The 24,328-nt window shown below is 55.0% G+C and overlaps 1 protein-coding gene and 1 long non-coding RNA gene across 3 annotated transcripts; one reads left to right on the forward strand and one right to left on the reverse strand.

Annotated features, from left to right (window-relative positions):
- Nucleotides 1-946: 946 nt before the first annotated feature.
- On the reverse strand, nt 947-10,550 carry SGCA (sarcoglycan alpha). Its single transcript, XM_043585593.1, has 10 exons — nt 10,448-10,550; nt 9,488-9,607; nt 9,236-9,390; nt 9,001-9,073; nt 8,460-8,658; nt 8,029-8,191; nt 6,914-7,122; nt 6,720-6,746; nt 1,405-1,597; nt 947-1,133 (listed from the first exon to the last, which is right to left on the reverse strand). The coding sequence occupies exons 1-9, from the start codon at nt 10,482-10,484 to the stop codon at nt 1,417-1,419; spliced, it is 1,164 nt and encodes a 387-aa protein (XP_043441528.1). The 5' UTR covers nt 10,485-10,550; the 3' UTR covers nt 947-1,133; nt 1,405-1,416.
- On the forward strand, nt 10,399-19,348 carry LOC122486098. 2 transcript variants are annotated; one of them, XR_006298011.1, is made up of 3 exons: nt 10,399-10,509; nt 11,376-11,551; nt 19,022-19,348. It is a non-coding gene; the product is annotated as an uncharacterized LOC122486098 (long non-coding RNA). The 2 variants fall into 2 exon arrangements; XR_006298010.1 differs by lacking the exon at nt 19,022-19,348 and adding an exon at nt 12,453-12,770.
- The last annotated feature ends 4,980 nt before the right edge of the window (nt 19,349-24,328 follow it).

Raw genomic sequence — 24,328 nt, forward strand, 5'->3', positions numbered from 1 at the left:
GGTTCCAGGATAATGGGTAGATCCCAGGCCTGGTGGGATTTAGAGGCCACCGTGGCCGATGTCTTGCCCTTGTTTGGATTTTCTGGGAGATGCCACCTGGAGCCAGGGGCCTGGGACCTAGGTCACAAGTCCTTGCCCCTCTGCCATCCCTCCTTTATCTGGGTCCCCCCTCGGGTCTAGTCTCTGGCTCGTCCTGGAAAGGGAGTGGTCAGATGTGAGCCTGGATGTAGGCTCAAGATGTAGGCCTGGATGTAGGCCCCTGCAGTAGGCAGGGGCACGGTGGCCCGGCGAGGTTGTAGCCACCTGGGAAAAACCAGCTCAGGCCTCTTCCTAGCCAGCCGAGCTCTGCAGGGCCAAGCTGGTGACACTCAGCACAAGGGTTCCAGGTCATGCAGTGTCCTCTGGACCTCAGTCCCTGGAAAAGCCCACTAGGAAGGGGGTCATTGAGCCCGGGCATTCGGGGTCCTGTAGCTCAACCCCTTCTCTCCACATACAGACTAGGTTCCCTGGCAGCATGCATTACAAAGGGGCTCTTCCCCTAGGGGATCTTGACAGGTAAGAGCCTCTTGCTTCCAGAACCCTTCAGCCCTCCAGAAGGCAGGGTAGAGATGGACATGCCAGGTTCTAATCCAAACTCTGCCACGTGCTTGCTCTGTGACCTTGGGCAAGTTGCTTACTCTCCCTGGGCCTCAGTTTCCTCATCTATATAATGGGGATAATGACGCATCACTATCAGGTTCACGTGAGGATTCAGACCAGGGCCACAGGTAGCTGGTCCCTCCCTCTTTCTTCCAGAGAAGGTGAGAAAACAGTAAAATGCCAAGAGTCCAAAGGGCAGGCTGGCAGCCCCTGGCTGATTCTGAGGGCTCCCAGGAGGCAGAAAGGGAAACTGAGGCAGCGAGTGTTGGTGGGAGGCTGCTGAGAAGAAGGTGCTGGTGGCAATAGGTGAGCAGAGCGGCAGCTATTTATTCTGGGGGTCCTGACCCCAGACACCCTCACCTCCCCCACTGCCACCTCTCTGCTTGTTCCAAGCCTGGGGGCCATGAGGCCGGGAGCCGGAATCAGGAGGAAGCATGTGGCTGTGAGTCGGCTGCTCTGTGCATGGGGGGAGAAAGGAGGATGAGGCTCTGGACCTGGAACGGCAGAGGGAAGGGATGAGGGGCCGTGAGGCCCAGGCCCTGGTCCTCCTGCCCTCCTGGCCACCCCAGACCTCTGACCCCGAGTGTCTGGCCCTGTGGGCCACAGCCCTGGCCCTGCCGAGCAACCCCCACCCGTACCTCAGAGGAGCGGGCAGGTCTGTGTGCCCCTTCCCTGGACCTCACCCTCCCCACCGTCTGCCCCAGCCTTGAGACAGAAGCCACCTTGTTCCCCAAAATGAGGCTGGCACCGCCCACCCAGACCCACCTGGCTGTGCCCTCAGTGCTGGTCCAGGATGAGGGGCACCTGGGCGCTGTCCACCCGGGGGGGCAGCCGCTCGCCCGTGCGCACGTTGAACATGGGCAGCGTGGAAAGCGGCCGGGGCACCTCACGGCTGGATGCCATCTGTCGTAGTTCCTCCGTGTTCCCGCGGATCGTGCAGTGGTGGACCATCTGGATGCTGGGGGCACAGAGCCGGCAGAGTCATCAGCCCTGGGAGTCAACCCCCGTGAGGTGCAGCGTGCCGCTGGCTGCGAGCCCCCCTGCCACCTCCCCCACCTGGGGGAGAAGCTCGCATACACGACAGGTGAGGGGAGGACAAACTGGAAGGTCTTCGGTGACAGCTCAGTGGCCAGTCATGGGAGCAGAAGCCGTGGCTGCAGACGGCCTGGATTCAAAGCTCTGTGTCCCTGGCAAGTTGCTTAACCACTCTGCACCTCAGTTTCCCCAACTGTAAAATGGGATGATAATAATAGGACTACCTTCTAGCGCTGTAGCAGGAATTAGGGGAGAAAAGTGTTTTTAGAAAAGCGCCTGGAGCATGGTAAGAACTTCCGGGATGCTAAGACATGAAGAGATACCCACAGAAGATATATTATTTCCAGAGGCCGGTGCCTGCTGGGCTTTATATACTGATGACCCTGTAGGACCCTTCCAGCACTCAGCTCCCTCCCCTAATACTCTCTCCTACCACCAACCGTCCAGCCCTCCCCGCCTCATCCCTTAGTCTGGCAAACCTACCCCCTCTCTCTTCCCACCTCCCACCTTTGCTCAAGCTCTCTCCTGGCTGGCCTTGACAGTCTCATCTTCTGGCTCCTCCCATCTAGCCTCCCCTGCCTTTGTACCTTGACCCCTCCCAACCTGCTCCAGTCTGCCCCCAGCACCAACTAGCTCTGGACACCGAGTCTCTTCTTTCTGTCTTTATTTCAGACCAAGGCTCCTTGAGGCCTGCACCAAGCCCCGGGCTCAATGGGCCTGGAATCCCCGCGTCCTTCCTGAACTCAGTTTCTTCCCAGAAGGCTCAGCCTCGTTCTCATCTGACAAGTCTCATGAGCTTGCTTTCCGCTGTCTGGGGCAAGCTTTAGTTCACTCTGAGAAGGAGGGTCGCACAATGCAACCTAGCACGAAGACTTGCTTTGGGTTCGAATGTGAGTTCTACTCCTTACTGGCTGTGTGACCTTATGCAAGTCACTTAACCTCTCTGTGCCACGATTTCCCCGACTGTAATGCGGTTGCTGTGCAAATTAAATGAGTTAATGCAGGGAAAACAAATCTCGCCCGGTCAGCATCACGGCAAGCGGCAGCTAATATTACAGGGAGCTTGCTGTTGCTATCATAATTATCAATGTTGTTTTGTTATAGCGGGCCCACTGCTGTGCTTAGCCTCCAGTAAAGGGACGTTTCCAAGCCCCTTTCCACGAACCCACCCACATTTGTGAGTCCAACTTGGAGATATTTTCCCAGACTACTGGTTGCCAGGTGAGACAGCACGAGCCTTTCATCACAAACAATAAAGGGCTGGGGCCCTAGGCAGGGCGGAAGCTACCCTACTTGCCTCTGGGCTACTGATCAAATCGGGAAGGGGCAATGACCCCCACCCCTGTCCAAGTCTCAGTTAGTGGACTGAGCTAGACTCCAGCTAGACTCCGGCTAGAACCTGACAGATGAGACGACAGGTCAGACTCTCTAGCTTCACGCCGAACGGGCCACTCTCCTCCTCGGGGGTGGGGGAGTAGGACCAAGTCCCGTCTGGTTGGCGGGAGGGGGCGGGGTCACCCTAGAAGGCCAGGGTAGGATCCAGATGAGCTCTTGAGTCTGGAATTTGGCAAGCGGAGTTGTCCAAAACACAATTTTCCATTCCCAGGCAAGGGGAGGCTGAGGGAGAAAGGAAGTAAGAAACATGTGGATGCTTAGGGCTGGAGGCAGCGGGGCAGGTAATGCCCTGGGTAGGAGAAGGGCCTGAGTTAACGGGCCCCCTCCCTGTCCCCAGCCCCACATCTGGGTCTCATTACTCTGGCAACACACACAGGTGGAAAATGTTCTGGGGGATGTTTTTCCAGAGCAGGAGGAGAAGCCAGACCCGCACTGCCTTCTCCCACATTCCTTCCACATCAGCACTTGGACAGACGAACGAAGGGGCAGGCATTGCTACACATGCGCGCGCACACACACACACACGCACACACACGGCCCACTACCAACACACAACGCTCGAGCCCTGTCTCTGGCACACAGACCACACGAGAGGGTCAGGCTGGCCGGCCTTCTGGCCAGCAAAATCTGATACGGACAGCAGAATCACAATTTGCGGTTTGAAAAAAAAAAAAAAAAAGGTAGTTTCAAAAAACTTTTGAAAAAATGGTAGACATTGAACAAGCAAAAACAAGAACTGAATTTGTGGAGATAAATCGACGCAAACCAACAAGGGCTAATATGGCACCTGGTAAACCTGGGGATTGATTCAAACGGGATGAAGATTTTCTGATACCTTCGGAGCTACAACACTGACCCAGGAAAGCTGGCCGCTGGTGGAAATATCTGGTCAGAAGAGGATTTCCACAATGGCAGAAGATGTGAGTGATCAAATTGGGCACGGCCAAAAAAATGGAAGAATGAAATCTTCCTTGAAAAACGTACATGGAGGGGCGCCTGGGTGGCGCAGTCGGTTAAGCGTCCGACTTCAGCCAGGTCACGATCTCGCGGTCCGTGAGATCGAGCCCCGCGTCAGGCTCTGGGCTGATGGCTCGGAGCCTGGAGCCTGTTTCCAATTCTGTGTCTCCCTCTCTCTCTGCCCCTCCCCCGTTCATGCTCTGTCTCTGTCTGTCACAAAAATAAATAAACGTTGAAAAAAAAAATTAAAAAAAAAAAAAAAGAAAAACGTACATGGAAAATCCTCCACCTCTCTGGGAAAAAATTCTATCAAATAAAAATGAGAATAAGAGGGGCGCCTGGGTGGCTTGGTCGGTTAAGCGTCCGACTTCAACTCAGGTCATGATCTCATGGTCTGTGAGTTCAAGCCCCGTGTCGGGCTCTGTGCTGACAGCTCAGAGCCTGGAGCCTGTTTCAGATTCTGTGTCTCCCTCTCTTTCTGCTCCTCCCCTGTTCATGCTCTGTCTCTCTCTGTCTCAAAAATAAATAAACGTTAAAAAAAATTTTTAAAAAATGAGAATAAGAAAAAAAAAAAAAAAGCAGAAGCTTTCCATTGCTTTGTGGTCAAAGATGACCAAGGAATCAAATCGACCTAGGTAAGTTGAAGAAGTACATTTCCGTTCACTCTGGAAAATATTTTCCCCATAAAAATTCACAACTGTTGATGGGGCACCTGGGTGGCTCAGCTGGTTAAGCGTCTGACTCTCGATTTCAACTCAGGTCATGATCTCATGGTTTGTGAGTTTGAACCCCGCGTAGGGCTCTGCACTGACAGCACAGAGCCTGGTGGGGATTCTCTCTCCCTCTCTCCGTGCCCCTCCCCTCCTATCAAAATAAATAAATAAACTTAAAGAAAATTCACAAATGTTGGTATAATTCTGATTCTAAAAGTGTTTCTATTCCTCAACCCAATGGGTTGCGATGGTGGGGTCAAAATGGTGGGTTGGAAACCAGGGTCTCAGAACACCCTGAAATCAGCTGGCACATTCGTTTCAAAACTCGCATGCGGATGGGAGGCCCCACACCTCAGCCCTTCTTCCCGGGGTACCTGGCTTGTCAGATGCCCACACTATCTGGCAGCTCCCGTCTGCACCTCCCAGGAGGGAACGATGGCACTATTGTGACCCTCACAGGATTCTGGTGACCTCACAATGTCCCCCTGAGGTCACCACAGAGATAACCTTGCCGCCTCCTGCCCCTGAGGCACAAGTCTGTGGGGCCAGCCGTGGGTGATCATCCTTGGTCCTCCTTCTGGCCACCCAGGGGAAGGCTTGGGCCGGAGCCCTCTGCGGGCGGAAGCCTCTGAGGGAACCAGGAGCAGAGACTCACCTCACCCACCGAGGAGAGACCGAGGGGAGACTTCCGGCCACCACCCTGGAGGTCCTTGCGCCTAGTTCCCTTCACCCGCCCCAGGGAGAGATGCAGAAAAACGCTTCGCTGCCGCCCACATCTCCACCCTCGGCCTCGAACGCTCTGCAGGGTGCGGGCCGGCAGGCCAGCCCATCCGGAACCCCTAGCGAGAGTGAGACTGGGTGCCCAGCCAGCCCCAAAGTCCGCCAGAAGCCCAGCATATCCAAGGTGATCCTGGGGGTTGTGACCCACAAGGGGGCGCACAGACACGTGACGCTGACCACGCTGAAGAAGGCCGTCGCCACCGCAGGCTACAACATGACGCAAAACGCCTGGCGCTTCAAGCGAGCGGTCAAGGGGCTGGTGGACAAAGGCATGCTCAAGCAGGTGACCGGCAAGGGGGCCCTGGGCTCCTTCCGCATTGGCAACAAGTATGCCTCCAAGGTCAAGGGCAGGTCCCAGAGCCGGCGCCAGTCTGGGCAGCGCCGGCCTGGGCAGCGCCGAGCCGGGCAACGCCGGCCTGGGCAGCGCAGGTTGCAAGCAGGCTCCCAGAAGGGGCACAAGCGACTAAATAAGAGGGTTCGCAGGGTGGCCAGATGCCGCCGCAATTAACGAGGCAGGCCAGGCAAGCAGGCAGGGGTGCCAGGCCCGCCAAAGGCTCAGTGCAGTGGAAATAAAAGGAGCCTAACTTATTTCACATCTGCCTCCTGGAATCTTTGGGGCTCAAGGGGGTGGGAGGGGAAGAAGGCTGGGAACAGAGGAGGGTAAGGCCGTGGGGAGCGGGCACCTGGGCAAAATAAGGGTGAGACGGATTTGGGAAGGGCTGGGGGAATTGAAAGCATCCACTGACATTTAGCTAGTTCAATGACAACATCAGTGATGTTGCAGGTGGAGAAACCAGGGCCAGAGAGTGTCATGGTAATTGTGTGACAGAACCCAGCCTGGAACCATACATGGTGTGAGAGTGTGTGTGTGTGTGTGTGTGTGTGTGTGTGTGTGCAGCCTCTTAGGTTGCTCCTCAACCCCCCCCCCCCCAGGGTGGCAGCGAGCCCCCAGACCTGGCTGGCTCCCCACCCTTGCCCATCCCAGGTTAAAGTCTCCCGTGGAGACCAGGAAATGAGAAGGCTGGGTCAGGGAAGGTCAAGCCCAGCAACCAGTCAGCCCAGAACTGGAGCTCAGAGGCCAGGGGCAGACCCCATCATCCCAGGGCAATCTGGCTTGTCTGTGCTGCTCATGGAGGTTAGAGGGTCCACCCCAACAGTCTAGGAGGGCTCCCACCCAGCCCCCGGCTTTCCCCTACTCACTCAGAGGTGGCCAGGTCTCTCTTCAGCCTGTGGGAAAGCAAGGGAAGGGATTAGTTATTACCCATAAGCCTCTCCTGGTTCCAGGCCGGGCAAGAGGTCCCCACTCCTTTCCTGGATGAGGACCCTGCTCCCTGAGAGGTCTGCGTACCTGGGCAGCCACAGTGCCCTCCCTGCCCTCTGCCCCCCACACTCACCGTCCCTCCCGCCGGCAGCACATGATGTAGGCCAGCAGCAGGGTGAGTAGCAAAGCCACCAACAGTGGCACCAGGAGGGTGACCAGCGCGTCAGTGAGGAAGTCTCGGGCCGTGGCCTCAGTGGGTGGGCAGAAGAACGGGTCATGTTCCAGAATCCCATCGCCTGGGGTGGGCACGTCATCTGCAGGCTCTGGCACTGACTTATCCACCTGCTCAGAGAACCCAGTTGGCTAGACACAGAGACCCCACGGGGACAGGGCAGGGGTGCCCCCATGCCTGCCTCCCCCAGCTTGACCTAGCAGGACAAGCACTGGAATAAGAACCAAGACAGAAAATCTAAGAAAGGCAGGTCCATACAGTGGTTACAGCACACCTCTGGGGTCCTCCCACCTGGGTTCGAATCCTGATTCGGACAAATGCTATGCTGGATGACTTACCTCCAGCTGCCTCAGTTTCTTCCCCTGCAAAGTCAGAATGCTAACAGTGGTACCTGTCTCTGGGGTGGTGGGGAGGGTAAGACATGTTGATTGGATAGTGCCTAGCACACAGCAAGTGCTCAGAGTTGTTGATTATCAGTCTTTGGCCGCACTGTCGGTCAATTCACAGGGACAGAGTATTCCAGGGGTTCCCAGCCCGGGGAGCCGGGGTCTCTAGGAACCGTAGATAATTCTGTTCAATATCCCAAAGGGCAGTAGCGAGCATCTTTGGTTTATAACTTGGAGGTGGAAACTATCTGGAAACTATCCCAGGCAGATTTGGACACCTTGGAAGGAAGCAGACAGAGCTGTCCCAAAGAGTACCCTTGTGGGGAAAGGATGCTGGAATTGCTCTACGGGAGTGAAGTTTCCAACTATTGGAGACTGCTGGAGCCGGGAGATGCCTTTCCTGGATTATGGACTCTGTCGCCCTCTCGTGGGACGAGGTGGAACTTCGGAGCGCGCGCATTCGCGCACGGAGGGGTGGGGGGAGGGGCGGGGTGGGGGGCTGTGGCGCGCAGTGTCTACTCAGAGAAAAGAAACAGGAACAGAGAGATGGGGTGGGGAAGAAGGGTAGGGGGGAGACTGTGATGGGGGGCATGCCCCATCCCCATCCCCAGGGCCAGGGCCCCTCCTCACCAAGGACACATTGCACCAGTCCACACGAAAGTGAGGTGCCAAGGTGTCGTAGCAGGACAGAAGCGGAGGCTGGCCCTGGGCACAACGAGCATGGCTGTCGGGAGATGCCACCATCTTCAGGCAGGTGGAGAAGGGTGAGGCCGAGCCCACCTTGATGTAAACCCTGGGCCCAGATGGAAGCCACAGTTAACAAATTGGGGAGGGGATGTACACTGGGCACTGGAGGTTTGAGGGTTGCGGGGCCACCTTGAGACCTGGGTTATGGGTGAGAGTACATAGCTCCACATCCTTCTAGGGGGCCTTACACTCCCACGAATGTCTTTGGATACCTGGATCGTTTACGTCCTCGTAGGGTACCAGGGAGTGTGGCGTTTGGGGTGACTAAGGTTTGGGCTCCTCCTCCAGGTGGCCCTCCCGGATTGCACGCTTACCCTTCCTTGCGACCCTCAATGGGAAGGGGGACACGACCCCCACGGTCCAAGGCAGAGGTAACGTTGAGTAGCTGGAGCTCTCCTGACTCCCAGAGCCCTCCCAAGGCTGTGAGGAAGCGACTGGCGGGCGTCGAGGGCAGCACTTCCTCCACATCGTGGCTTCGAACCAGGAACTCAGCCTGGTAAGGCAGCAGGGGGCCTGGAAATGCCAGGTTGGCACCCAGTTCTGCATGGATCCTTCCCAAGCCTCCCCCCCAACCCACACTCAAGCCCCTCCCCATGCCCCCTGACTCCTCCCTTCCTCCCTAAAATCCCCATGCATCACAGGCCCCAAATGCCCTCCCCGTGGCCTCAAGGACTTGCCCAAGGCCCCACGCACTGTCAGCAGAACAGCCAGTTTATACAACTCTAGAGCCCTCCCATGATGCCCGGCTCCCACTATGCCCAAGTGTCCCCTTCACACCCCCTCCCTCCTTCCAAGGGAAATCCCCCAAGACGGGCTTGGTGGGTGGGAGTGGGGCAGGGGTATGGCTGGTGGTACCTTCTGGGTCTCCAATCAACAGCACCAGCCTCTGCCAGGTGGTGTCAAAGCTGTCCCGATTGTACGCTATGACCTGGCAGGGGGAGGGGATGGGGAAGAGGGCTGAGGGACGGGGTTAGGGGACAAGACATGTGGAGAGGACAGAGACGCCCTCACCTAAGAGGCATCTAAGTTATGTAAATGAACATGAACGAATGCCCACATGGGACCCAGCCACTGGGGTCCCTGCTGGTACCTCGATGACCTGGCGCCCACGATCTTCTGGGGTGGGGGTGCCGTAGAGGAAGCCAGGGTGGTGGGGGCTGCGCTGGGTGTAACGGAGCCACCGAGGCAGGTCTGGGTGTCCCTGGAGGTGGGCGTGGTAGGTGATAGGGACGGTGGGTGGGATATCTGGTGAAAGGGAGGAGATTGGAGAAATGACCGGAGCCTTCGCCAGCCCCTGGCCAGTCCCCAGCCGTCCGCCCAACGCCCTTGGGGCCCCTCTCACCAACGTGCTCAGAAAGACTGGGGAAGGTTTCCTGGTCCAAGGTGTGCACAAAGACGCGGCCCACAAGAGGCTGCAAGGTGGTCTGCTGGGCCTCCGTGTCCCCCAGCCCTGCCAAGAGACCTGTGGGGACCCCAGAACCCCCAAACACACGCATCAGCCTTAGTATCAGGCAGGGGATAAGCTCCTGGTGCCCCTAAGAGACAGAAGTGGTGGTGGCGGGGGCCGGGGGAGGGGGCTCTCAGGAAAGGACAGGGTGGGGCCTGGCTGTGACAAGTCCTAGACCTTTGTTGGTTTGGGTTCGTGGGAGCCCCCTCCCCCACTCATTTTAGGCTTCCTTGGAGGAGTCACAGTGGGCGGGGACTGCTGTCGGCCTGAGAGGGGTGTGAGATGGGGGGGTGGTGTATGTGTGTTAAAGGCACTTGGAAAAGAACCCTTAAGAATGCTGGGTGTCTGGGAGGCTGGAGGGGAGGGGGAGAGGGAAGGAAATTTTGGAGGAGGTGGGTAGCCATTCTGGAACCCTCTCCCCTTTCCCCGCGTACACGGGGAGAGGGACCCACAGGAGAGGCCAGGAAAAGCTGAGCCAGTAGGATCCTGTGCCCCAGGGAGAGTATTTGCCCCAGCGGGCCCCCACACCCTCACGGCCAAATTTAGCCTGGGCCTAGAAAGAAGGCAGACCAGCCAGCCCATTAAAGGGCCCACGACGCTCCGGGCCTGTGCCGTCAGGCCCACCTCGGCCTAGGGCACCCCACCCTTCAGAGCTCCCGGCCCCCCACTTCCCGGAGCCCTGCTCCCAGCCCCATTTCCCTGGACCTCCCACCGGACACAGCATTAACACCCCAAAGTCCTTCTGGCTCCTGCCCCCAGACTCCTCCCCTGAGGGACCTCTGTACTTTCGCCTCTCCACCCTTAAATCCTGTCCCTTCATCCTGGGCCTCCTCCCAGAAGAAAGCCCCAACTTGCCCACAAGGAGAAGAATCCAGATTACTGCTGCTGCCATGGCTGCCCCAGCCTGCCCGGCCCCCGTGAGTGACAGAGACAGGAGCGGTGGGGAGGAGAGAGGGAGGGGAGGAGGGAGGGGAGGAGAGAGGGAGGGACAATGGGGAGGTGTCCCAGAGCAGCTGGCCCCAGCTTCTGCCGGCCGGTCCCTCCCCATTCCCACCCAGAGCAGGCACTGACCCTGGGGTGGACACTCTCTTCACATGACAAGGTCCCTCCAACAATCCCCTCCAGGTGGTCAGAGAATGTTCTCCAAGCCACTAACCTGATCCCCCCCTAAAAACACTAAGGGCTCCCCCTTGCCCTGAGTGTCCGGCTGTCGATGGCTTTCAGACCCTGCCTGCACCTGGCCCTCCTGTCCAGAATCCCCTCCTCTCCCCACTACCGACCACACACACACTACCCCAGGGCTTCTGCACAGCCTCGCCCCACCCCTGACATACTCCCCTAAGCCTCCCAAGTGCCTTGCACAAGCTTAGAGTTCCCTTCCTGCCCTCCTCCGGCCGGCACACTCCGTCACCTCGCAAGGACTCGGCACAGGCCTCCTCTCCTCCCTGAAGTCTCCCTTTGCCCCCTCCTTCCGCTAGGCTGAGCTGGGTGGCCCCTTGGCCCCTGTGCACAGCATCGCGGGGCGGACCAGAGTCTTATTATCTTTGTATCCCTGGATCTGGCGCAGGCAGGTGTAGGGGACTAGGTGACGGCCTCCTTACGAGTACGCTGAACCGCCGGGTGCCTGTTCACCCAGCCCGTGTCCCCAGACCCAAGTACTCCCAGCGTGTACCCCCGGTCTGGGAAGACAGACTGCGGCCTGCAGGCCTGGACGCACATCCTCCCCTTGACCACTCAGCTGGAGACGGGGGCGGGGCGTGAAAAACTCAATTGCCCTCTCTAGGCTCTGTTCCGGCAACTACCACTTGGCCAGGACACTGCTTACCTCTCGACGCCCTTGTGAGGAAGCCTCAACATCATGAACTCTGGTGCATGCGTACAGAGCACCTACCGCGTGCCAGGCACAGAGGAAGCCTCGACGGGCAGCACCCTGCCCCCCACGGAGCTTGCACACCACCGGTGGGTAATGACAGGTAATCCCCCGCCCGCCACTCTGCTCCAGGCTTTACGGACATTTCCGGGCGGTAACTCATTCCATTCCCCCAGCAGTTCCGTGAGGCCAGTGTTATTTCATCCCCATTTTCAGGTGCGAAAAGGGAGGCATGAGGGCCGCTTGGCTTCCCCAAGGCCATGCTCCTGACCAGCTGAACACATGTGAACCACTCAGCCCAGTGCCCTACTCAACCCCCGTGGGGCGGCTGCTCTTGCTGGTGGGGCACCCTTCCCCCTCCTTCTTGCCTCCGCCCAAGGATCTTGGTCCAGGCGCGAAGGGGTGGGATGCCCTTCTCTTTGGGGGCTTCTTGGAGCAGACAGAGGGGACTCTCCCCAGCTGCCCTGAGGAGGAGGCAGAGACCCACAGGTGCCAGGGTTCCAAAATGCTCTGTGTTCGGTGAGCACCCCTCCCGGGCCCTGAGATGAAGGGCCCTGGCATCTCACCGCCATACCCAACACCCCAAGCAAGGGTGGTGGGGCCCGAGGGGCAGGGTGTCGGCCTGCCGGTGGGAATGACCAGCACGTGGGCAGCTTACTTAGTCCTCGTCTTTTTTGCTGTCTCTCCACCTGACCGTCCCACCCGTCCCTGGAGAGCCACCAAATTCCAGAGTCAGCGTCCACTCAGGCTCTCAGGCAGGGCAGGCTTTGTCCCAGAATCACCTTGGCACCTGTCCGCCTTCTCAGAGATGGAGGGCACGAGGGAGAAAGGTTCTGGAGAAAGCGCAAAAGTCAGAGGGCTCTGGGCGGGGGAGGGGGGAGGCAGAGGTGCCAGGACTGGCTGGCGGCCCAGGCCTCAGCCCCTCCGTGGCTCCATGTGACTCCTCTGCTATATTTGGAGCGACCCACTCACACCCTCTGCTGTTTTCAGGTAGCAGGGCCCGAACCCAGTGCTGCCAGGCCCACAGAGGCCAGCTTCCTTACAGATCCTTTTCCCCTCCGCCTCCAAACCAGGGGACCCGGGGACTGTGCCAGGGGTCAGCTGGAAGTCCCCTGTGGCCCACCAGAGGACCTCTCCCACTCAGAGCTGTCTGGATGGTAACCTGCCTCTGTAACTCTCAACACCTGTGTTCCTTGGGAGCCTGGGCGGGGGAGGGGGGGGCGGACAGAGAGTGGGGTCACACATCCTTCAACTTCTTACTTTGCAAATTTTACCTAAAACCAAAGTCCACAGGGCCCCCACCCCCACCCCCCGGTGGCTCAGTCGGCTGGGCCACTGACTTCGGCTCAGGTCACGACCAATCGTGATCGTTCGTGAGTTCGAGCCCCGCGTCGGGCTCTGTGCTGACAGCTCAGAGCCTGGAGCCTGCTTCAGAATCTGTGTCTCTCTCAAAAATAAATAAACATTAAAAAAAAAAAAAAAAAAAACTAAAGCAAAACCAAAAACAAAGCCAAAGTCTACAGAATGAAAGAACGAACTGCCACGTACCCATCCCCCAGCTTCAATAGTTAGCAGCTCGTGGCCAATCTCCCGTCACATATACGACACCCGACTTTCCCTCCTAATTTCCTCTGTCAATACTTTGGCATGTATCTTTGAAAGATAATGACTCTTTTTAAAATTTTTTTTTTCAACGTTTATTTATTTTTGGGACAGAGAGAGACAGAGCATGAACGGGGGAGGGGCAGAGAGCGAGGGAGACACAGAATCGGAAACAGGCTCCAGGCTCTGAGCCATCAGCCCAGAGCCTGACGCGGGGCTCGAACTCCCGGACCGTGAGATCGTGACCTGGCTGAAGTCGGACGCTTAACCGACTGCGCCACCCAGGCTCCCCAATAATGACTCTTTTTTAAACAAGCACAATCATTACACCTAGTGCCTTAGTATTCCTTAAAGTTAATAATAATTCCTTAAATCAGATCTATAATGTTCAGATTTCCATCCGTCAAAAATGTCTTTTTTTTTTTACAATGCATTTGTTTGAATCAGGATCCGAATAAGTACACACACTGCAACCGATTAATGTGTCTCCTTTATATCTCTTTAAATCCATTGGTTCCCTATCCAATCCTCTCTCTCTCTCTCTCTCTCTCTCTCTCTCTCCCTATCTTTTTCCTTGAGGGAACCAGGTCATTTGTCGTGGAGTTTTCCAGTCTGGGTTTTGCTGATTTGCATCTCTAGGGTGTTCTTTAACATGTCTCTCTGGCCTCTGTACTTCCTGTAAATTGTATTTCCTGTACATTGTTATTTCCTGCAAATTGTAGTTGGATTGAGAGTCCTGATCAGGCGTAGGTTCTATTTTCTTTAGCAAGACCGCTTCACAGATGGTGGTATTGCTTCTTCCATCCCAAAGCACGGGCAACCACTGATGCTCTGTGCCTCATCTATCAGCCTTTCCCCGCCCCCCTCCCCAAAATGGTGATATTCCCATTCAATCACTCCTTCCTTTATTGGCTGGAATAATTCTAGACCCAGCAATTGCCCCTCACTTACTGTTTGGTTACTGAGTGGTATGAAGGCAAGGTGGGATAAATACTTGCTTCTGTTCTTGTATTTACCAATTTTGAGGTAATGAATTGATTCTCTAGCATCCCTCGAACTTTGGCCGGTTAGCTTTTTTAAAAAACGTGAGTAGCACAATTATGACTTTATGGCTTTAAACATATTTGATCTTCAATCCACGGTGACTGGTATCGCTCCTGACCTTCATACTGTCCCTTCATGAGCTCCCGCTGTGGCCTCCTCCCGCTGGAGCATCCTTCTGGGGCGACTGCATCCTTCTGGGTCATCTCTGCATCTCAGTGTCTCAGCCTGGTCTCCACCTGTGCCACCCGCACCTGTCTCCCCAGCCTTCCACCTGACCTTCGCCTGTCAATGTCTCAGTTTAAGTCCTCTGGTCCTTTGTCCCTGGCTCTGCCCATCTCAGTGAATATTTCCTGAATGAATGAATGATTGAATGAATCAATGCATCATCTCCCCAACTCTCTCAATCTACTCTGTCTCTGTGAGCCTCTAGATTTCTGAAGGCCATATTTTCTTCGTCTGTATCTGCAACCGGGGATTATTTGTTGTCACGAGGGACAAAGGAAAGGGATTCTCATCATTGTGATCTGATTGTCGCATCTGCCTCCCAGACTCCACCCACATCTTTCCTCCCCTCCTCTTCGCCGCCCCCAGCCCACAACAAAGGATGTGATCTGTCAGTCTGCCACGAGAGGGCGCGTTCGCGGCTGCGACCCGGACCTGCGCCTGCGCAATGTTGGGACAGAGCAGGGCCTGGTGGGGGCGGGGGGAGGGGTCGGGTAGGGGGGCGGGGGGAGGGGCGGGAGCGCCCCGCCCCGGGTTGGGGATGCGCGTCACTAGTGTTGGCTGAGAACCGCAGCTAGAGGAGGCGACGCTAGAGGTGGCGACGCTGGAGGAGGCCGACGGCCTCGAGCCTTACCTCGTCCTCCCCTTCCGGGTCCAGAGGATGTTCTTCCAAGTGGGGAGGAGAATCCGCATGGAGGCAGGGAACTGGACACAATGCCCTCTTCCCCACCATCCTCATCATTTGTTATCAACCCTCTGACTTCCAAGCACGTCTATCTTTGCCCACGGCATTGGGGGCACCAGTCTGAGGACCTAAGGGTACCCAGAATCCGCCCTTTATCCTTGAACTTCAGCCCTCAAAGAGGTTTCTTGAAGCCTTGTGACCGCCCAGGGCAGTCAATCCTGAGTCTGAGAATCCCAGAGACCATCCCTGACCAAACTTTTTAGCTTACAGGAGAAACAGAGAAGGGGAGGGGACAGTCAGAAGTCTCACAGCACAGCATTCTGCCCAGCTAGCTCTCCGGACACGGACACGCACGGAGCGGAGGGGAGACACTCCTTCCCTGGAAAGCGGGGGTAATAAGAACCAATGAGATAATGGACGCCAAAGTGCTTTGTAAACTGTATAAAGCTCTGGAGAAAGGAAGGGGTCTTTTATTTATTTATAGCTGACGGTGCAAGACAATAGCTGCCCAGGGCCAGCCCACTGGCACAGCCGGAGAGCTGGAAGAAGTCAGATTTAGAAGCTACTGCTCAGTGATGGAAGGATTAGGGAAAATAAAAGAAAGGAACTCTCTGACATTTTTCGCGGATGGTATGATTATTTATATAGAAAATCCAAGAGATACTACAGGCATGTCATGAGGGCTATTAAGGGAGATCAACAAGGTTGCTGGACCAAAATTAACATCCAGATGCGATTAAAATACCAAATGCCACGGTGTTCCTGGACACTCACAATGTTACTGGAAACTGTAATATATTTTTTAAAAACTAAATTATTAACAATACTATTAAGATTGGACAGAACCCTGAAAAAACCGCGCGGATCCTTATGAAGAAAAACTGTGAGCCATAAAACTATAAAAACTCTAGGCTATAAGAGGAATAAGCGGAGAGATGTATTGAATTCAGGGGTGAGAAGCCTCAGTGTCCTGAAAACAGCTCTCTCCGTATTAGTCTTCTGATTCGATGCGAGTCCAATAAATACGCCAATAGGACTTTGCAGAGTCAGGCAAGGCTCTTCTAAAATTCATACGGAAGAGCTGGGGACCAAGAGGCCAGACAGTTCTGAAAAAGAATAAGCCCCTGACAGATACCAAGACTTCTTTGAAAGCGATATTAATGAAAACAATGTGGTATCAGTGCCGGGCTAGACAAAGAGATCAATAGAAGAGACTGCCCAGAAACAGATCCAAGCATATGTGGGAACGTGATTTATGATGTCAGCGGCATTGCGACTCAGTGAGAGGGAATAGGCTATGTAATAAAAAGGGTCTGGAATTTTTAAAATAATAATAAACAAAAGGTTAGCGTCCAAGATAGAGAAAGAACTCCTGCAAGCCAATAAGGAAAGCACAGACGTTTCGAGTGCCACCCCAAATGGCATTCTTTCCCTTCCTCCCTGCTCATGGAACCCTGGTCTGATTCAGGAATCAGGAGTCCAGGCTTTTGAGAAGGCTGGGCCTTCCCCAGCTGCGTCAGGTGAACGGCGATCGGTCTACATATAGCATAATTCAGTTCCTCCGGTCCGTGGCTGGCTTAGGGGTGGACGTGTATGCGATTCTGGCCGCCAAGACCAGAAGGGAGATCTCCTGTGGGGCCTCTGGAAGAAAACGTCCACTTCCTTCTACCTTCTGGACGTTTGTCGGCACACGACACCTGGAGCGGAGGCCACTTTTGTGGCCCATGAGGGGCTGGTCCTAAGAGGCAAGACACCGTGATGAGGAGGGTATTGTGGAAAGATGGAAAGCACCTGGTCCTTGACTGTCACAGCTGAGATTCTGAATTAACCAACCCTAGGACTTCTTGCTATAAGGAGGCAACAAAATTCCTTTTTTTTTTTTTTTAATTTTTTTTTTTCAACGTTTATTTACTTTTGGTACAGAGAGAGACAGAGCATGAACGGGGGAGGGGCAGAGAGAGAGGGAGACACAAAATCGGAAACAGGCTCCAGGCTCTGAGCCATCAGCCCAGAGCCTGACGCGGGGCTCGAACTCACGGACCGCGCGAGATCGTGACCTGGCTGAAGTCGGACGCTTAACCGACTGCGCCACCCAGGCGCCCCACAAAATTCCTTTTTTGCTTAAAGCACATCTAGTTGGGCTTTCTATAACTTGTATCAAAAGGTGCAACAGGGGCGCCTGGGTGGCTCAGTCAGTTGGGCGTCTGCCTTTGGCTCAGGTCACGACCTCACGGTTCAGGAGTTCAAGCCCAGTGCGTCGGGCTCTCTGCTGTTGGCATGGAGCCTGCTTCAGATCCTCTGCCCCCCCTGCCCCCCTCCGCCACCTCTCTGCACCTCCCCCACTTGCACGTGCACTCTCTCTCTCAAAAATAAAATAACACGTTAAAAAAAAAAGAGGTGCAATGGATAGCAAAGGAGCCGGTCAGAAGCAATTCGACCAGAGGGAACGCAGATGGCCAACAAGGACGAGAGAGTGCTCGACTTCTCGCAGGCAGGGGACGCAGGCTCAGATGAGATACTGCTTCACACCCATCAGACCGACAAAAATAAAAAGTCTCCCAAGAGCAGCTGTTGGCAAGGATGTGGTCAGACAGGACATCTTGTACAAACGTTGGTGGCGAGGGCACAAAGTGGAGCCGTCGCTGGGGAGAGCAGTGGGGTGGAACCAGACAAGTTGAAAGTGTGCCTGCCCACGCCTCCGGCTCTCTGCTCCGAGGTGTACCTTCTCCGGACGGGCTCACACGAGTACCGGGGTGTTCATTGCAGCCCTGTTTATAATGACGAAACACAGAAACACCTCAAATGCCCTTCAGTAGAGAGGAACTGATAAATAAATTGTGGCTTATTCCCCTGCCGACATGACAACCAGAAGTTAAAGTGAAGGAATCGAAGCCACACGTGTCGGTGGGGCTCCGCTGTGAAAGTCCCGCCAAATGAGAAAAAGACACAAAATGATCCGCACGACAGGAGGGTGGTTATATACATCCCAATAATGGAAAAAGCGTTACTGTCTCCTGCTTTAGGAAGACATCAATGTGTAGGGGAAATAGCAAATTACGGGCTAGACTTAATAAAGCGAGGAAATGCTGATCACATGCTACAACACGGAGGAGCCTCGAAGATGTTGTGCCAAGCGAAATAAGCCAGGCACAAAAGAACATATGCTGTATATGATTCCGCTTGCATGGAGTACCGACAGTTGTCACATTCATAGAGACAGACAGGAAGTAGAACAGTGGTTGCCAGGGGCCGAGGGGAGGAAGACACGGGGAGTTGGTGTTTAATGAGTACAGGGTTTCAATTGGGAGGACTAGAAAGTTCTAGACATGGACGGTGGTGTTGGTTGGTTGCAGGACAGTGTGAATGTCCTCAACGCTACTGAACCAAACACTTCAAAGGGTTGAAAGAGCCAATTTTATGTTATTTTCCATATTTCACCATTTAGAAAAATAATAACTTGTGGGCCATAAAGGATGCATCCCAAATTTATGACGGTGGGTAGGGTGGGCAAGGGGACCCGGGAGAAAGAGAAAGCACCAGCTTCTGTGTTCTGTTCTCTTCTATGAAGGAACCCGAAGCAAAAATGATGCAAGGCTAGCATTTGTAAATTCTGTTTGTTAGGTGATTCTCTGAACTTTTCTTATTTCTAAAGAAACTTTTCAAACTGAAATTATATACGTCGTGTATCATATATGTGATATATGAGATCATACGTATCATATATGAGATCATACATATCATATATGATATATCTCATATATCATAGATATCACATATATCGTCACACTTCTTTTTTTAGAAAGAAGAGTTTTCTGAAATAGAACTGCTCTGAAGTGGCAGGATTTGTCCCCTCGAGGTCACCCGAAGCACAAGGGGTCGAAAGTGGGAGGCGGGAGAGCTGGCCTATGGAGGTTGTACCTATGCCAGGTGCCACACCAGGCTGAGCCTGGCAGAGCCAGGTGGGAAAGGGGCCGGCATGGGCAACAGTTTCTTTTCCCTGACCCAGAGCAGGTGAGGCAAAGGCGGATGGAGGAAGGGAACTCTGAGAGCCGGTCTCCTCCTCAGGCACCCACTGCACAAGATCCAGAGAGCAGATGAAAAACAGAAGCCACCATCCAAACAGAGGAACGTATATTATTAGCAGTTGGAGCAGGCACTGGCGTCCTTCGAATCTGCGGCCGACCAACTATATTGCCCAATCCTTCCGGTTAATTTTTTTCTTTGACCTCCCTGCATGTCTCTGGAGCTCCCACAGCTATGGCTGTCTGCGTTGCAAAATACATATTTACAGGCCCTCTAAGCCTGGCTAAATATAGGCTTTCTTTTAAAGCAACTGATGAGTTGGAGAAATCTTTCTTCTGTCCCATCCCTTCCCCACTCCCCAACACACACACACACACACACACACACACACACTGACTCTCCTTCCACCGGTGGGCCCCAAAGGACCCCTGTCCTTGCTTAAGCAATGGGGGACTCTTGAGGCATCAACAGCAGGAATGAAAAACCCTTTGGGAAATGGAGAAGGGAGATCACTTTCACTTCAGGGATGACCCCAAAAGATCTGGAGGACCTTCAGGCAGGGGGCGTTTATATTTCAGAAGTCCACACAATAGACCTCAGAAGGAGGGGCGCCCTGGTGGCTCAGTAGGTTGAGCGTCCGACTCTTAATTTTGGCTCAGGCCATGAACTCACGGTTTCAGCATCAAGCCTTGCATCAGGCTCTGGGCTGAGCGTGGAGTCTGCTTGGGGTTCTCTCTCTCCCTTTCCCCCTTCTCTGCTTTCTCTGTCTCCCTCTCTCTCGCTCTCTCAAAAACAAATGGACATTACAAAAATTAATTTAAAAAAATACAGCTTAGAAGGAAACAAGAGGCCGGAAGCTTCATAAAGACCCACACGGATGGGGCGCCTGGGTGGCTCAGTTGGTTAAGCGGCCGACTTCAGCTCAGGTCATGATCTCTCGGTCCGTGAGTTCGAGCCCCGCGTCGGGCTCTGTGCTGACAGCTCAGAGCCTGGAGCCTGTTTCAGATTCTGTGTCTCCCTCTCTCTGACCCTCCCCTGTTCATGCTCTGTCTCTCCCTGTCTCAAAAATAAATAAAACGTTAAAAAAAAAAAAAAAAAAGACCCGCACGGAGATGCCAACGTGGACGTCCAATTTTGGCCACACCTGCTCACACATGTGCACACACCTCCATACATGTTCAGATGCACATGCAGGCAACAACAGGAGACTTACCAAGCTCCTACTTTGTGCCAGGAGCTGTTCTAAATGCATAAAGCACTCACAGAACTCATTTAATCGTTAACACTCTGAGGTTGCTATGTTTTCTCCAGTTTACAGATAAAGAAAGTTGCTAAAATCCCTTAACTGGCAAGTGGCAGGTTGGGAACAAAGACAGTCTGGCTTCAGAGCCCCTGTTCCGCCTGGCTCCACAGAGAGTGGGGGAGCCCCAGGGTCCCCTGTGCTCAGGAGACTCACTCAGACATACACATTGAGCTTTCTGAGGAAATTAGGCTTAGGGAGGGAAAATGACTAACCCCAGGTCACCTGGCAAATGCACGAAGCTATGATTCAGTTCAGACCTTTTTGAACCACAGCCTAGTCTTTCCTCTAAAAACTGGGTAAGTCACTTCCCTCTGCCTGTGTCTCAGTCCTTCTCACTCCCCTGGGAAGCGGTCAACCAAGGGCCACTAAAGCCCCCCCCCCCCCCCCCCCCCCCCGTAGCAGCACCGTCATCCTGGATTTATGTTATGTGAGAACATGCACGCCTTTCCCAGCAGCTTCCTATCTGCTGAAGCCCCTGGCAGAGGAGGACAAATGAACGGGAGTGATTGGGGCGGGGACCACTGGCTCCCCACAAAATGGTTGAAGGGCAGGGTCTAGGTCGGCCTCTGCTCAGATGACTGTGGCCACAGAAACACAACGTTCACAGGCTGAGTCTCAAGGCCCCAGGGCTGGGAAGAGAAGTCAGCCTTGGCGCCCAGCCCAGGCCTGAGCCCAGGGCACTGAGGGCTTGGGACTTATCACAGATCTCCCTGCCTTCATCACCCGTGACACCTGGTGTTTAAAACTGGCCAGCCTCGAGGAACAGTCTCAGGGGGCCCTCATCAGATCTGGGGCTAGGTGGAAAATGGGGAGGGGCTCTCTCAGAAGGGTCAAGGGCAGATGATCTCTCCCTGTAGAAGCCCCCAGCCTTTTGATCAGGAACCCGGAAAGGCATCTCCTTCCCCACATACCTTACTTTCTGTGTTCCAGCTACTTCTGTTTATCTTCTCAGAGCAGAGACACCGAGTGACTTTCCCAAGGTCACACAGCTAGCAAGTGGAAGAGCCCCGATTTGATCTCTGACAGCCTAGCTCCTGGGTCAACTTTGGGAACTGCCTCACCCTCTCTTCCAGTGCAAGGTGAAGAGGGAACTTCCATTTATAAACATTTTTTTTGTAATGTTTATTTATTTTTGAGGGGGGGTGGGCAGAGGCAGAGAGTGGGAGACACAGACAACGAAGCAGGCTCCAGGCTCTGAGCTGTCAGCACAGAGCCCGACATGGGGCTCGAGCTCATGAACTGCGAGATCATGACCTGAGCCGAACTTCCACTTAAAGACCACCAGACAACTTGGCCATCAAGGCCTTCTCCACACAGGACTACAGAAAGAATGATTAAATTACCATGGGGTGTGGGGTGCTGATCCGAAGGAGAGAGGTGAGGATTCACGGTGACAGGATGGAAATTAGGTTTAAATCTTTCCATTTGGATGGTAACCCTTCCAAAAGTACCCTCACTGCAGGGGGGATTACTGCTCCAGACAGGCAGGGAGGGGGATGGAAGAGATTACACCCCATTCCCCACCCGTCTAGCCTAATCTCACAGGCCAGCCGGCTTGGTGCCTGACCCCAGGGAAGGAGTGATGGTAAAGCATTTACTGCTCCTTAAAAGCTTCTTCGGGAATTCTGGCTGGGGGTGTCGCTGAGCTAACCAGGAGCCCATGAAATAATAATCCCGCTCATTAGCCTCAGCCTTCCAAGCTCTGGGCTGACTCCACCCTCCTACATCCCAAAGCACTTAAAAGGGTTTCACCCTTGGAAGTCTCAGGACGAGGGAGATCCAAGCACCTCAGTAATCCAGTTTGCCCCCATGCTGCTGCTGCTGGAGGTGTTGGGGGTCCCAGGGTCACTGGTCCTGACTGCTGGTTCTCAGCTCCTCCTCCCACCCTTAGAAGCCAACTTTCCCACCTGGCCAGAAGCGTGGGCCCAGACCCCTTGGGCTGGGACCAGTTAAGATGACTCACCAAAGGGTGTGGGAGATTCTGGGCAGAACACTCAGGGGCCTGCGCCCTCCTCCAGTCCACACAAGAGTTTCTGGGGACACTGTCCAAACTTCCATCCCTCAGCTAGGTGAGATTTCTGTCTCACCCAACTTCTGCAGAGGGGTCGGGGGACCTTTGAGGGGAGGCAGGATTCCAGCTCCAGACTGGAACTTGGAAACCCAAGTCCCAAAGCTTGTTCTTTAAAGAGGTCTTCTAAAAAGGGCTAGGAGGGAGGGGAGATTGATGATGGTTTCTTCAGCCTGTCCCAACCCAAAGTGTAAAATTGCCGGCGGGGGGGGGGGGGGGGAGGGGGGGAGGGGAGGGGGAGGCAGGGGAGGAGGAGGAGCGGGGGAAAGGGCAGAAAGCAACCCTGGGCAGCTGGGCAAAGGAGGCAGGTGTCACTGGAAAGCCTGAGGTCTGGGTTCATTTCCGGTTCCTGCTTGGAGCCCAAATCTTCCCTCTCCCTTAGCCTCTGGATCCAGTCCTGTGGTTCCTGGCCCCTCCCTGTCCCAATATTCAGGATTCCCAGGCAGCTTCCCACACCCCATCCCCCATGCTCCTTTGCACGTGTTAACCGGCTTATATCCCCGCAAAACCCACACACACCCCTACAGTGGAGGGGTGGGAGGATCCCCTACAACAGCCCTTCTAGGCGAGCTGGAGAGAGAGTGGGAGATTGGGAAGAAGAGGAAGAGGATGGAAGAGAAGAGGGCGGGGGAGGAGGCAGAGACCGCAGGAAGGCCTTAGATGCAGGAAGCAGCTGGGAGTGGGGGGAGGCTTTGTGCCTGAGTCGTTCCCTGGGTCCTAGGGTCCACACTGTTCAGCATTTTCTGAGATCTGTGGAGTGAGGCAGCGCATCTGGACCTGTCATGGTCTATTGGGTGGACATTTACTCCCAGCCCTGGCAGCTGGGGATGGGTAGAGGGCAACCCAGGCTCCTTGTTGTATATGTGGGGTTGGGGAGAGCATCAGAACAACTTTCTGGGTTGCCGGGACAGGGGATGTGCAGATCACTACCATATTTCTCCCTGCCTCCCTAACACACACTTGCACACAGTGGCCAGGATCCTTTAGATCAGAGACCCAAGCTAGACCTCTCACTGCTGAAACTTTGGCCCCAGCCCTCCAGAATTCCTCCTCCCAAACTCCTTCTTGTTTGAGAGGCAAGAGTGCCCTGGCAGGGGCTTGAAGACAGGGATTCGCCCCCTCTCTTGCAGCCTGGGTGCTGGGCAGGCTGACACCCCTTTCAGACTTCCAAAGGGCAAAGGCCAGCTTTGGGCTGCCACCTGGGCCATGAGGACCATTTCCTTTCTCCTTTCCTCCTCCACCACAAAGCCAGCAACACTGGACCCAGCTTTCACACCTTAGAGAGCGCAAACGGTTCTACAGGAGAATTTGTGAAAATGCAGATTCCTGCGCCGGCCTCTGAGATTCTGTTTCACAAAGTTTGGAGGAGGGCCTAGAAATCTGAATTAAAAAAAAAAAAAATTAAGTGCCCATAGATTTTGATGCTGATGGTCTTGAACCCTACTGGGGAACTCCAAGGACCATGAAGGATCCTTTGCCCCGCCCCACTAATCTCCCCTCACGTTTGGAATGGAGAGGGGACCGCACAGAGGCCACTGGGGCTGGATTGCCTCCCCGCACCCAATATTTGGTGGGGGTGTGCTTCTGAGCGTCGGGATAAGCCGCAGGCAGAGGTTGGGATGGAAGGGCCGAAGAGGACAGGCCGGGAACTGGGGTCAGCGTCAGGCGGTCGGCGAGGGACCGGCAGGGGAGGGGATACGTTCGGGAGGAGGGGAAGGGGAGGGCTCACAGACTCCGGCCCCGGAAATCCGATCCCTTTAGGACCCAGAGGTGCCAGTCCCCCAGCGGCGGCGGCGAGAAGGGCAGCCGCTCGGTCTCGGGCAGCCGCCGCTCGGGCAGAGCCAGAGAAAGACCGAGGCTCGGGGCGCGGGGGGGAGGGAGGGAGGGAGGGTGGCGCGGCGGCGGAGCGGCCCGGGCCG

The sequence above is a fragment of the Prionailurus bengalensis genome, chromosome E1 (assembly GCF_016509475.1).
Source record: "Prionailurus bengalensis isolate Pbe53 chromosome E1, Fcat_Pben_1.1_paternal_pri, whole genome shotgun sequence".
Classification (NCBI taxonomy): Eukaryota; Metazoa; Chordata; class Mammalia; order Carnivora; family Felidae; genus Prionailurus; species Prionailurus bengalensis.